General features: G+C 45.7%; 1 protein-coding gene across 7 annotated transcripts in view; it reads right to left on the bottom strand.

Annotated features, from left to right (window-relative positions):
• Positions 1-10,054, bottom strand: part of MARK3 (microtubule affinity regulating kinase 3) — a 107,894-nt gene extending 97,840 nt beyond the window's left edge. For 3 of the 7 annotated variants that reach the window (XM_074956297.1, XM_074956300.1, XM_074956298.1), the window contains exon 1: positions 9,737-9,851. In XM_074956297.1, coding sequence (XP_074812398.1) covers positions 9,737-9,787 — 51 coding nt within the window. In that variant the 5' untranslated portion in view covers positions 9,788-9,851. Of the gene's footprint in view, positions 1-9,736 lie in introns of all 7 variants that reach the window. The other 4 variants (XM_074956299.1, XM_074956305.1, XM_074956301.1 and 1 more) reach the window with 4 other exon arrangements.
• Between the last annotated feature and the right edge of the window lie 2,972 nt (positions 10,055-13,026).

Below are 13,026 nucleotides of genomic sequence, written 5' to 3'. Positions count from 1 at the left end.
GGGAGAGACCCTCCCCACTCCTTCCCAGCCCCAACTCAGGGGCTGCCACGGCAGGGGAGAGAGGGAGAGACCCTCCTCCTTCCCAGCCCCAGCTCAGGGGCTGCCACGGCAGGGGAGAGAGGGCACATCCATTGCATTAGAAAGGTAAGACTACTGATATTAAAATATGAGTTGTGTGCTTTTATTTGCAGAACAAAAAAATATAAAGGGGTGTTTTTATATAGCGCTTTTATCCAAAGTGCTTTACAATAGTTAGCTAACGGTACAAACACCATTTGGAAATATAATTAAGTGGTCCGCCAAGGCCCTCAGCAATTTTCAAGTGGTCCGCAAAAAAAAAGTTTGAGAACCATTGTATTAGATGATTCAGGGTAGTTCAAACTGGCATGTCACATGCCTAACTTTAACATGTCAAACTATTAACTCTTAGTACACTGCAAGAATAGTCAAATATATTAGATGTAGTCCAGAACTACAATGCTGCATTTAAAGGTATCCCAATTACTAAAAAATCCAAAAGGAGTATATTTCACACTCTTAATTTAAATTTGTGATAAGCACAAAACATGTCATGTGGAGTTTCCCATGTAACTATATTATTAGTTTCCCATGTAACTATATAATATTATTAATATTTAATTCCTTCTAAGTGAAGGTGGCAATTTAATTTATAGCAATTCACAGGTTCCAAGACCAGAAGAGACCATTATGATAATTTAGTCTGACCTCCTATATAACACAGGCCATAGAACTGCCACAAAAATAGTTCCCAGAGCATATCTTTTAGAAAAACATCCAATCATCATTTAAAAATTGCTAGTGATGGAATAGCTAACATGATCCTCAGTAAATTGTTCCAACGGTTAAACTCACCATTAAAAATGTATGCTTTATTTCCAATCTGAATTTGTCTAGCTTCAACTTCCAGCCATCGCATGGTGTCATACCTTTCTCCATTAGACTGAAGAACCCATCATCAAATATTTGTTCCATATATAGGTTCTTACAGACAGTAATCAAGTCACCTCTGAACCTTCTCTTCTCAGTTATCTCAATGTTTAAAATATCTTATGAAAACGTTCAAGGAGAGCTAACCCTGGGGGTGGGTGGGGGGGGGAGCCTTAAAAAAACCTCTTTTGGTAATAGGTACACAGAATTTTTCTGACCTAATTTCATGTTGCCAGAGATAGCCTTCCGGTTACATACTTCTATTTATAATAGGACATTTCTGGTAAACATTGCATAAATCAAATCTAATCTTCCAGATTGTCTGCAAACACTCTAATTTGCACAAATTAATGTACTTTAAATAATATTATAATACTTTCAGAGCCAGATTTAGGATTTTGGGAGGATTAGTAAGATGAATTTTTGGGCCCACACCAAACTTCACTCACTCATTTGAAATAAAAAGGGAGTGATTGGACTTCAGAGCTACCAGGAACCTCCTTTTGCAGAAGTGGAGTCCACCTACTTGTGGTTTGGTTTGTGCAAGCATAGTTTACTCTTGGAGAAATTCTGTGTCACTGTGCATGCACAGAATTCATGTCCCCCACAGATTTCTTTGCTTCCCCCCAGAAAAATGACTTTCTGACAGGGAAGCTGCAAGAGCAATCACACACCACTCCCTAGCAGTGCAGGTACACCGTTTCAGGCATCTGGAGCAGCCGGCAGAGAGGTAAATCACTATGCCGCTGGGGACACCCCAGCCAGTGGCTCCTACCCTAAGCCAGGATCAGCTGCTACTCCCGGCTGGGCTGGCGGCAGGAGAGGACGGTGTGACGTTGCACTCCATATGTTTTATGGAAATATGCTAATGAGTGTGAATATAATGTAACTGGAATATGCTTTATGCAAAAGGTCTTTTGTAAGGTATCATTACAAAGCTTATAATCTACTGAACGTGCTCATCTTATTTGCACGAATGTATCATTCTTGTATCTGAAGCTAGAAATATGAAGTATTACTCTTAAGTGCTATTGTAATTATGCAAAGTGTGGGCCATTAATGGTGGTTTAGAATCTTGATGGCTCCCATTGCCCAGGACAATTGGTTGTAAATGGCTCTGTTTACTTGTAAGCCTTCCAGTGTTCCTGTGAGTCAGGCCGGGAAGAAAGGAGGCGGGGGGGGGGGGGCGGTCTCTCACAGGACATATGACCATATCACCTGGTACTGGAATCCATCTTAAATCTGGTGCTTTTCCATTTAGAAGGAGGAGTGGGGGCCCAGAGAGATAAAAGATTCCCACCTTGCGCCAAAGCTATAAAAGGGGGTGAAACAGAACAAAGGGGGCTGCAGTCATGAGAAAAAACCATTACCACCTGAGCTGGAACTAACAAGAACTGTACCGGGGAAAGGATTGGGCCCAAACTAGGAAGGAGTCTAGTTCGTGAAAAAAGCTTATTGGAATACCTCTGAGGGTGAGATTTACCTGTGTTCAGTTTCTTAATGTATGAGGCTTAGACATGCCTGTTTTATTTTGCTTGGTAACTTACTTTAGTCTGTCTGTTATTACTTGAAACCACTTAAATCCTACTTTTTATACTTAATAAAATCACTTTTGTTATTTAACCCAAAGTAAGTGATTAATACCTGGAGGAGCAAACAGCTGTGCATCTCTCTCTATATATAGATCATCTCTCAAAACTGGGTGACTGGGCAACAAAATGGTAGATGAAATTTAATGTTGACAAATGCAGAGTAATGCACATTGGAAAGCATAATCCCAACTATACATATAAATCATGGGATCTAAAGTAGCTGTTACCACTCAAGAAATACATCTTGAATACTGTGTGCAGATGTGGTCATCCCATCTCAAAAAAGATATACTGGAATTGGAAAAGATTCAGAAAAGGGCAACAAAAATTATTAGGGGTATGGACCGGCTTCCGTATGAGGAGAGATGAAAAGTCCCAGTCTTATTAAGCTTGAAAAAGAGACAGCTAGGGGAGATATGATTGAGGTCTATAAAATCATGACTGGTGTAGAGAAAGTAGATAAGGAAGTGTTGTTTACTACTTCTCATAACACAAGAACTAGGGGTCACTAAATGAAACTAATAGACAGCAGGTTTAAAACAAACAAAAGGAAGTATTTCTTCACACAACACACAGTCAACCTGTGAAACTCCTTGCCAGAGGATGTTGTGAAGGCCAAGACCATAACAGGGTTAAAAAAAGAACTAGATAAATTCATGGAGGATAGGTCCATCAATGGCTATCAGCCAGGATGGGCAGGAATGGTGTCCCTAGCTTCTGTTTGCCAGAAGCTGGAATGAGCAACAGGGGATGGATCACTTGATGATTACCTATTCTATTCATTCCCTCTGGGGCACCTGGCACTGGACACTGTCGGAAGACAGGATACTGGGCTAGATGGACCTTTGGTCTGACCCAGAAGGGCCATTCTTATCAGTGTTATAAAGGGCGAATGGTTTATGTGTTTACCCTCTATAAGCTTTATACAGAGTAAAACGAAATTATTTGGAGTTTGAATCCCATTGGGAACTGGGTGTCTGGGTGCTGGAAATAGATAACTTGCTGAGCAGTTTTTGGTTGAAGTCTGCAGCTTTGGGCGTGTGGACCAGACCTGGGTCTGGGTTGCAGCAGACTAGCGTGTCTGGCTCAACAAGGCAGGGTTCTGGAGTCTGAAGCTGGCAGTGGAAAATGGGCTCAAAGGTAATTCCAGCACATCAGGTGACATTCCCAAGGGGGTCTCTGTAGCCGAACCCGTCAGACGGGACTTCCTCTTCCCCTGCAAGGAGTGGCTGGGGCTGTGTCAGGCCAACCCCAAGAAACCACCCCCAACTGCAGGAAGCTCAGCATCCTCCCCTGCTTCCTGCCCCATCACTCCTCAGCTGCAGGGGCTGGGGGGAGGGGTCACTGTATGGGGAGCTGCTCCCCCATCCTCCCAATCCCCATGCATCCAGACCTTCCATACCCAGACACTCCTGCCAAGCCTCACCCCGTACACCCAGAACCCCCTAGCACTCCATACCCGAACCCCACCCCCCTGAACCTCAACTCCTGCATTGGAGCCCCCCTCACCCAGACCCCCTGCCTCCAGACTCCCATCCCTGAACCTCAGACCACCCCCCCACTGAGCTCCCTGCACTGAAACCCCCACCTTGATGAGCCACACCACCCTGAGCCCCCACATCACTTACCCCCAACTAGCTGCACCCAGACCCCCACCCCACTCCCCCAGCACCCACACTCCCCTGCTGAGACCTCCACACCGCTATACTGAGCCCCAACCACCTTCACCTGGAAGCCCCTGCAGAGTCCCATTGCCCCTGCACCTGGAACCCCCCAACGAGCCTCTGTGTATCCAGATCCCACACTGAGCTGCCTGCACCCAGATTGTCCAACAGAGAACCCTCTCACCCCACACCTGGACCCCCCCACACTGAGCCCCTTCACATCTGCATCCTGGTGTGCCTGGCGCAGAGCCCCAGGGTGTTTCTGGGGCAGACCCAGGCCTTGTACTGTGTCAGAGTCAGGTGCAGCCTCACCGCTGAGTCCGTGTCCACGGGGTGGGAGTGGGGGAACTGCATGGTGATCTCCCACTTTCATGCACCAAGTGGCCTATTTGCCACACTGCCATGTGGAGCCTCTGCATTTATTTACTGACAAATAAAACTTGCAGAATTTTTATTTTTTTGAGGCAGAATGCCCTCAGGAGTAATAGCTGCAAACATCTCAACATTTTTTAAATGGGTAATCCACCACATTAGCTGTGGCCATCAAGATTACTAAAGGGCAAATTGTAGTTATTTTTCTCCAATTATTTAAACTTTAGAATTCAGGGTAGTTAGCAAAATTAATAAATGCTCAAAATAGTCACCTCATCCCTTTACAGATATACAGTTTATGTAATGGAAATACAATAAAACAGAAGTATAAATAAATAAAATTAATTAGCCTGAAAGTTGTTATCTCACCCCTTCCATTTCTTCATGTTTTTTAAAATCTCATTGATTCTAAGGATTTCCATACCATTTATATTTCCTCTCATTTCTAGCTACAGTTTCCTCATCTTCTCTCTTCAAGAAGAAACCTTCCTCTCATTCTGTCCATTTATTTGCCCCATTTCTGTTCTCTAGAGCAGGGGTTCCCAAACTTGGTTCACGGATTGCTCAGGGTAAGCCCCTGGCGGGCCGTGAGATGCCTTGTTTCACCCTCTTACTTTAAATAGCACTTTACAGACCCTGAACTACATTACCCAGAATCTTGTGAGTCAGCCACACATGTGCATCAGTCTCTCACTAACTGAGGGAGAAAGAGAAGCTGATGCGCATATGTAGCTGATGCATACGATTCTGGGTAATATAACTGAATTTATTAATTTGACATAAATGGATCTTTATGTGGGTGACAACATTATTAAATCAGGAGTTGGGAATTTTTGGTGGTAAATGGGAGTCTCCCTGAAATACCAGGAGACTTAGTAGGTTTGGCCAACAGCCTTCAGCTTAGCAGGTTCCTAAGATGAGCTGCTCCACCCTTGTGGCCAGAAGCTACAATGACAGGTTTCAGAGTAACAGCCGTGTTAGTCTGTATTCGCAAAAAGAAAAGGAGTACTTGTGGCACCTTAGAGACTAACCAATTTATTTGAGCATGAGCTTTCGTGAGCTACAGCTCACTTCATCGGATGCATACTGTGGAAACTGCAGAAGACATTATATGCACAGAGACCATGAAACAATACCTCCTCCCACCCCACTCTCCTGCTGGTAATAGCTTATCTAAAGTTGATGATCACTTTAGATAAGCTATTACCAGCAGGAGAGTGGGGTGGGAGGAGGTATTGTTTCATGGTCTCTGTGCATATAATGTCTTCTGCAGTTTCCACAGTATGCATCCGATGAAGTGAGCTGTAGCTCACGAAAGCTCATGCTCAAATAAATTGGTTAGTCTCTAAGGTGCCAGAAGCTACAATGGTAGCTCAGAGCTCATTTTCAGGCAGTCAGCCAGCCTGCAGCAGTCCTCGTGTTATCAGTGGAAGTCAGATAGCTCCCCTATATATGAGTCACCCCTGATCCTTTTCCTGAGAAATATAAGGGACTCCTGGCCACAGATTCTTGAACCTCAATGGCCAGCCCTTCTTGGCTGGGAAACATGAACCACCAATGGCCTTAAGGGAAAACCACTGACACAAACTTTCCACTCTAATGGTTTATGTTTTGAAGGATCTTTCGGTAACAAAGAGAGCTATACATTGCCTTTTATTAAAAAATAAAAAAAAATTAAGCACTGATGAGGAGGCCTTGCCTACATGTCCAGTTAAACCAGGCTTAACACTGGTTAAACTGCACCCTTTATCAGCACTAGGTAATTTCCCTAGTATACAGAAGACATTAAGGGATCCCATGACCATGGCCAAAAGGCTCCCTGGATACTTTGCATTTCTAAGCACCTTTCATCTAAAGATCAAAGTTCTTTAGGAACATTAACTAATTAAGCCTCATCTAGGTAGTTAAGGCTTCATTTTACCTTCTAATAAAATACAACCATCTTGGAGGTGGAAGAACAGTTAGACTAGGAGTGAATGATACTGTATTTTAGAATTAAAATAGGAAAAAAATTAATTTTGTATCCAACTGAATTTAGAGGTAATTTAGGCAGAAAGAATGTAAATATCAGAGTTTAAATTTGGCCAGAACAACACTTTACATTAAAGATCACAGAGCAAATGTTTTTATCATTGATGGTCATGACATCTGAAAGGCAGCACCTCAAGCAGTACAGTACTATATACTTGGGTTTTGGTTCAGTGTGACTAAAAAGGAAGAATTAGCCTACTGAATCACAATACTACTAATTACAGGTATTCCTGAGTGGTCAACCAGCTCAGTTTTGCTTAACTTGCAAATCTGCTTTGATCAGAGTATAAAGTGACATATCTGTAAGCAAAGGTGACAAGCACTGTACATTAATTAAGAAAATTACTGAGGAGTTTGTTCTGTATTTTGAAACCAGAATGAAATACCCTGCGTGGAAAAAAACTTCAACTCTAGCCCCAATTTCAAATAACATGTTTCCAAAGTATTAAACTAGAATTTAAACCAAATTATAGAACCAGTTTAAACAATTTCTAAAGTGGTTTCATAGAATCATAGAACATCAGGGTTGGAAGGGCCCTCAGGAGGTCATCTAGTCCAACCCCCTGCTCAAAGCAGGACCAATCCCCAACTAAATCACCCCAGCCAGGGCTTTGTCAAGCCTGACCTTAAAAACTTCAAAAGGAAGAAGATTTCACCACCCTCCTAGTGAAAAAGTTTTTCCTAATATCCAACCTAAACCTCCCCCACTGCAATTTGACACCATTACTCCTTGTTCTGTCATCTGCTACCACTGACAACAATCTAGAAGATCCATCCTCTTTGTAACCCCCTTTCAGGTAGCTGAAAGCAGCTATCAAATCCCCCCCCCCCCTTCATTCTTCTCTTCCGCAGACTAAACAATCCCAGTTCCCTCAGCCTCCCCTCATAAGTCATGTGTTCCAGTCCCCTAATCATTTTTGTTGCCCTCCGCTGGACTCTTTCCAATTTTTCCACATCCTTCTTGTACTGTGGGGCCCAAAACTGGACACAGTACTCCAGATGAGGCCTCACCAATGTCGAATAGAGGGGAACGATCACGTCCCTCGATCTGCTGGCAATGCCCCTACTTATACAGCCCAAAATGCCATTGGCCTTCTTGGCAACAAGGGCACTGTTGACTGGTTGATCAGGATGAGGCCAAAATGGAGTTTAAAAACTTTGATCCAATGCAGCTAGGAGTACAATGACTGGGCAAAACATTACAGGGGAATCTGTTTTAGCCATTTGGAAGTTCAGCTGAACACAAAAGGCCACTACAATTTTCATTTTTAATGCTTTTCTTCCACAGGGCAGCTTTGGCCCTTGGGCTGAAGGCCATTGAGATTCTGCAACAAAATATGCTTAGTTGACTTTTTGCTCAATACAGCCCTTAGCCAGCAGGTTGTACCAAAGGCTAAAACAAATAAAGATCACAGAAGTGAGAAATGAGTATTATGTCAATAAAATCCAAATCCTGCCAATGCAGTGACTCTTTTATGCAGCATGTTTTCTAATGCTTTGTCTGGTCTTCGTTTTAAAATGTCTCAAGCAATAGGGCTTCCACCAATTCCCTTAGAAGACTACTTGCTCTCTAACAAATCTAGCAGTTTTTCTTAATATTCAGCCTAAATCTTCTTTTTCCTTATTTCAGTCCAAAACAGGTATCTCTCTCCCCAATCACTTTCACTCAGACCCAGCATATAGTTTCTAAAGGACACTGGGTTATATTCATAAAGAAAGAAATATAAATAATGCTCACTGATTTTGCTAATTTGTGCTTCAGAGCAGTATAAACTACAACTCATCTGCATACCTCCTCACACAAAAAGACCAGTTTTTTTCCTAATAATTTTTCCTTTTAGAATGATTATTCTGAGGTCAAATAAGTTTTGTCTCAACTTTAAGCAAATAAGGTTCCTACTTAGAGAGGGTTTGCCTCAGAGTTTGATTTTTGATTATATTAAGTTTCTACATACAATTTATTTACATATTAAAAATATTTCAGATAAAATGCTAACAATATTATTGTTTGATTGAGCTCATTAAAAACATGCAGTTTTATTTAGAATACGTTTAGCGTTCACTGCCAAATGCTACCTTTTAACAGAGGAAGGACTTTCTGACTTTGCTGCTAATTCAGAAAGGGGGACCTTCCAATATCATCTGAACAAGTGACAATAAAGCTATTATTCTAGTCATTAATAATCATACAAATTAGAGACGGAAAGACTTATTATCTAGGTCACCGAGTCCTCCCCTGCCAATACAGGACTGTTCTCTGCACCCTGTTTACTAGTGCTTTATTGGCTTGTTTTAGTGATTATTTTACACTTCAGCTTACAAACATCAGAGCAGATGGATTATTTTTCTCAAATTCTGCATCACTAATATACGAGACAGTACTGAATTTGCACCATATAAGATACATCATTAAAACATTACAGGGTTTGTCTTTTTTTTTTTTTTTTTAACCACCACTAGTAAACCAAGCTCTTGAAAAACACTAAGTTAAACCGTAATTTAAGTAATTTAATAAGCAGGCATTGGACCTCAATGACAGCACTCACAATAACAATACTCTTCACACACCTGTGAAACATCTGTTTAACAGGTTTCAGAGTAGCAGCCGTGTGAGTCTGTATCCGCAAAAAGAAAAGGAGACTAACAAATTCATTTGAGCATAAGCTTTCATGAGCTACAGCTCACTTCATCGGATGTTTAACAGCATCCAGCTGCCAGGACAGTGCCTTGAACCAGTGTCACAACAGTAGGAACATAATATATACCCACAATGCCAGGCTCCCCTTTGGGGATTTTAAATTACACAGTTTGATTCTGTACAGCGTCTTTCATTCAAATTACACCTATGGGTTTATATTGGCACAGAGAGGGTCAACAACTGCTGAAACAAATGCACATTTCTCTCTAGCAGTTTTTCTTCTGAGACATTTGTGTGTCTGGACACAATACAACCACCCCTCTCTACGCAGGCCGTCCTTTGTGTAGAGCAGCCACATTCAGCCACACAAGCGACACAGCCCCCAAGGCACGTCAGCCCACCCGTTCCCTGGGTGACAGGCAGGTCCGGCCACCCCAGCGCCCACTCGCCCCCGCCCCCGAAAGCCCAGCCGGCGCCCCCGGGTTACTTACATTCTCGGTGTCGCGTTCATTCACCGTAGGCAAGGGAGTTCTAGTGGACATTTTAATTCGCTTGTGCCGGAGCCACTGGCTACTTGCGACAGCAAAACAAAACACCCCCTCCCCCAACAAAAGCCGACACCCCCCCCAAGAACGCTTGTCACTCTGCTGCGAGACAGTGGTTACGAAGGGCCACCATCAAAGGGAAGGGGTGGGGGGGCTGCTTATTTCCACCGCCGCCACCCCACTTCCGAGCTATATTCCAGCCTGGCGATGGAGCAGCGTCTCCCCCGGGGAGTCCTCCGGGCTCATCCTACAGCCAGCTTAGGAGCCCAGCGCGCAGAGAGGGGGAGGGCGGGGGGATCCTTGCAGAGCGCAGCGGGCTGAGGGGGGCGAGGGAGCGGCCCGGAGAAGGCAGCGGGGCGCTGCAGAGCCCGGCCAGGAAAACAAGCCGCCGCTCCGCAGCCAGCTCCGAGCACTTGGCAGCCAGGCAGGCCCGCTCCGAAGCGCTTCCCCCTCCCTTCTCCCCCCAGCCCCGCTTCACCAGGCCTCCGCTCGCATGCCGGGCCTCCCCCACCCGCTCCGCCGCCCGGCTGGCCCGGGCTCCCCTGCGCCTTCCGAGCCGGGTGTCAGGAGCCCCGCGGGCCGGCTCCGGCAGCCTGCAGCCCCCGCCCCCACTCCACGGCTCAGCACCGCCCGCTCCGGGATGGAGGATCCAAGATGGCCGCCCGGCTTCCTCCGCTCCGACTTGAACCGGAAGAGCCCGCCCCCTGCCCTGGTGCTGGGCTGGGCGGCCGGCGCCGGCTGCTTGTTGCTAGGCGGCCTGGCCCTAGCGGAGCGGAGCGGGGCGGGGCGGGGAGAGGCCTCCGCAGGGACTGAGCGCCCCGGGGGGGAGGGTGGCACCCATTCAGGTTCCGTGTGTGCCAGTCCAGGCTTGGGGCTGCTTAGCTCACCCACCAAACCCAGCCCCTCAGTCACAGGCGCACCCACCCCAGCAGCCACGCAGCCCAGGTGTTGGGCTCCTGGCATGCACCAGCAGCACCGCCCTCCTCGCCTCACGGGGCATTCGCACCACCCTGCTCCACCTCGTGTGGCAGTGGCACCAGCAGCACCGCCCTGCGCCACTCCGTGGCATTGGCAGCCCTGCCCTGCTCTGTGGCATTGGCGCTAGTGGCAGCGCGCTAGTCACCTCACGTGGCCTTAACGCCACCCTGCTCTGCTTCGTGTGGCATTGGTACCGGTGGCACCGCCCTGTTCCAGCTCATGTGGCGTTGGCGCCAACGGCACCACCCTGCTCCACCTCTGTGGTGTTGGCGCCAGCGGCACAGATCTGCTCCACCTCATGCGGTGACACTCTGCTCTGACACGCACAGCCTCAGCCCAAGTGGCACTACCCAGCTCCATCTTGCATAGCATTGACACACATGGCACTGCCCTGGTTGGCCTTGCTTGGCAATAGCGCCATTGCCATTGCCCTGCTCCACTTCAGCTGGCATTGCGTATTCCGTGGTAATGGCCCAAGTCACTTTGTGACCCAGTAGCAATGCTGCCACGTAAGGGCAGTTACTGTAAATACAATAAAAAGAAAAGGAGTACTTGTGGCACCTTAGAGACTAACCAATTTATTTGAGCATATTTGGTTAGTCTCTAAGGTGCCACAAGTACTCCTTTTCTTTTTGCGAATACAGACTAACACGGCTGCTACTCTGAAACCTGTAAATACAATACCATTTTGTTATAAGAGTCAGTCTAACCCTGACTCCCTTTGAAAACAATTGGGTGTTGCAGGGGTTCTCAGTGTGGCCTTTGCAAGCTTGCCGATCTCATAGTGCTCGCTCCACCTTCCTGTTTCCTGCTGCTAACACCTTTGAAACTAAAACACGTTAAATACTTTCCTAATATTAATTTTTGTAAACAATTGCTGTAGTTGCCACTAGAATGTTACAGGATCGCAGAAATGCTGGGAAGTAGTTCATGTGAGAGTGACTGGGAAGGAAGGGGGCCTGCATGCTTGTGAATGGAAGGGGAGATGGTGCATCATGAAGGATGTAGGGGAAGGTAGTGCATGTGATTGTGAAGCAGCAAGGAGGTGGTCCATGCACTTGCGATTGGGAGGTGTCTATGTTAGCAAGAATAACAGAATGATGCTATTGGGAATGGATGGGGTGAAGGCCAGAGACAATTTCTTTATAAAAATGTGGTCCACAGTATGAAATGTTGGGAAATCTCTGGTCTAGAAATGAAAACTTTGGAGCTGATTCAGCTGTGCATTAACAAAGTGAGGGGTTACGCCCCTGGGTTTTCAATCCTGAAGTTTATTTGCTGAAAGCAAAATCACAAGAGACTGCAAGATAGGGCCCTTATACTCAATCCAGAAGTTTTCATTTCCCTTTGTGGTACGGTATATTTAAGGCTCCAGCCCTAAAAAGGGGCTGTGTAAGTATGGCCCTGTGATGGGGAGTTCACCTCACACTAGCCTGGGAAGAGTCAGTGTGGCTCAGGAGAGGCTAAGTTACCAGATAGGCCGCACTGAGGGAGAGTTTATGTTTGACAGGAAAGCACTGACATGGAGCCCAGCTGGACAGGAGTAGGCAGGGCTGGTATAAAGTCAGAAAGTTTACAGCAGCAAGAGGTGGAAAATGGGGCCCAATTAGGGCTGCCAGTTTTGGTTGGCAATATTCCTGGAGGTTTCATCACATAACAATCTTTAATTAAAGATTAATCTTTAATTCCTGGAGACTCCCGGACAATCCTGGAGTGTTGGCAACCCTAGGCCCAATTTTTAAAAAAACTACTCTTTTGCAATTCTTTAAGAATACTGGGAAAGGTGTGAGACTGTAAGTCATGAACAAGATATGCAGTACAGTGCATGGTGTCATAGACTCAGGAAGTGAGTCTGCTACACCACAGAGCTGAAGAAGAAAAAGGTGGCATTGTGCAAGCCTGTAGTCTTTCTCTGGGTTTAGACAGAGAAAGGAAGAAACCCAGGGGGAAGGTAGAAGCTTCAGGACCAGGTCCCGAGGAAGGGTTTACCAAGAAGGGTGGTGGAGTGAAAGCCTGATAGAGATGTGGTAGGAAAAGGATCAGGAAAACAGCTGTAAGGTTTGAAATAGTGCAGACCTTGAACACTAATTTGAGGGTTGCTAAGATGGAATCCAGTGTACAGGGTGGGCCTCAGTTCCCCTACTAGTCACTGGGGAAGTGGCATAGCTTCAAACTGGAGGACTGGCAGGAATGATACCTGGTCAACCAGTTCAGTGACTTTGATTCCCCGAAAGGGGAAAATGATAGTGACTTGGTCT

Source organism: Natator depressus, chromosome 6 (genome assembly GCF_965152275.1).
Source record: "Natator depressus isolate rNatDep1 chromosome 6, rNatDep2.hap1, whole genome shotgun sequence".
In the NCBI taxonomy this organism is placed as follows: Eukaryota; Metazoa; Chordata; order Testudines; family Cheloniidae; genus Natator; species Natator depressus.
This window is presented reverse-complemented; position numbering and strand designations above follow the sequence as displayed.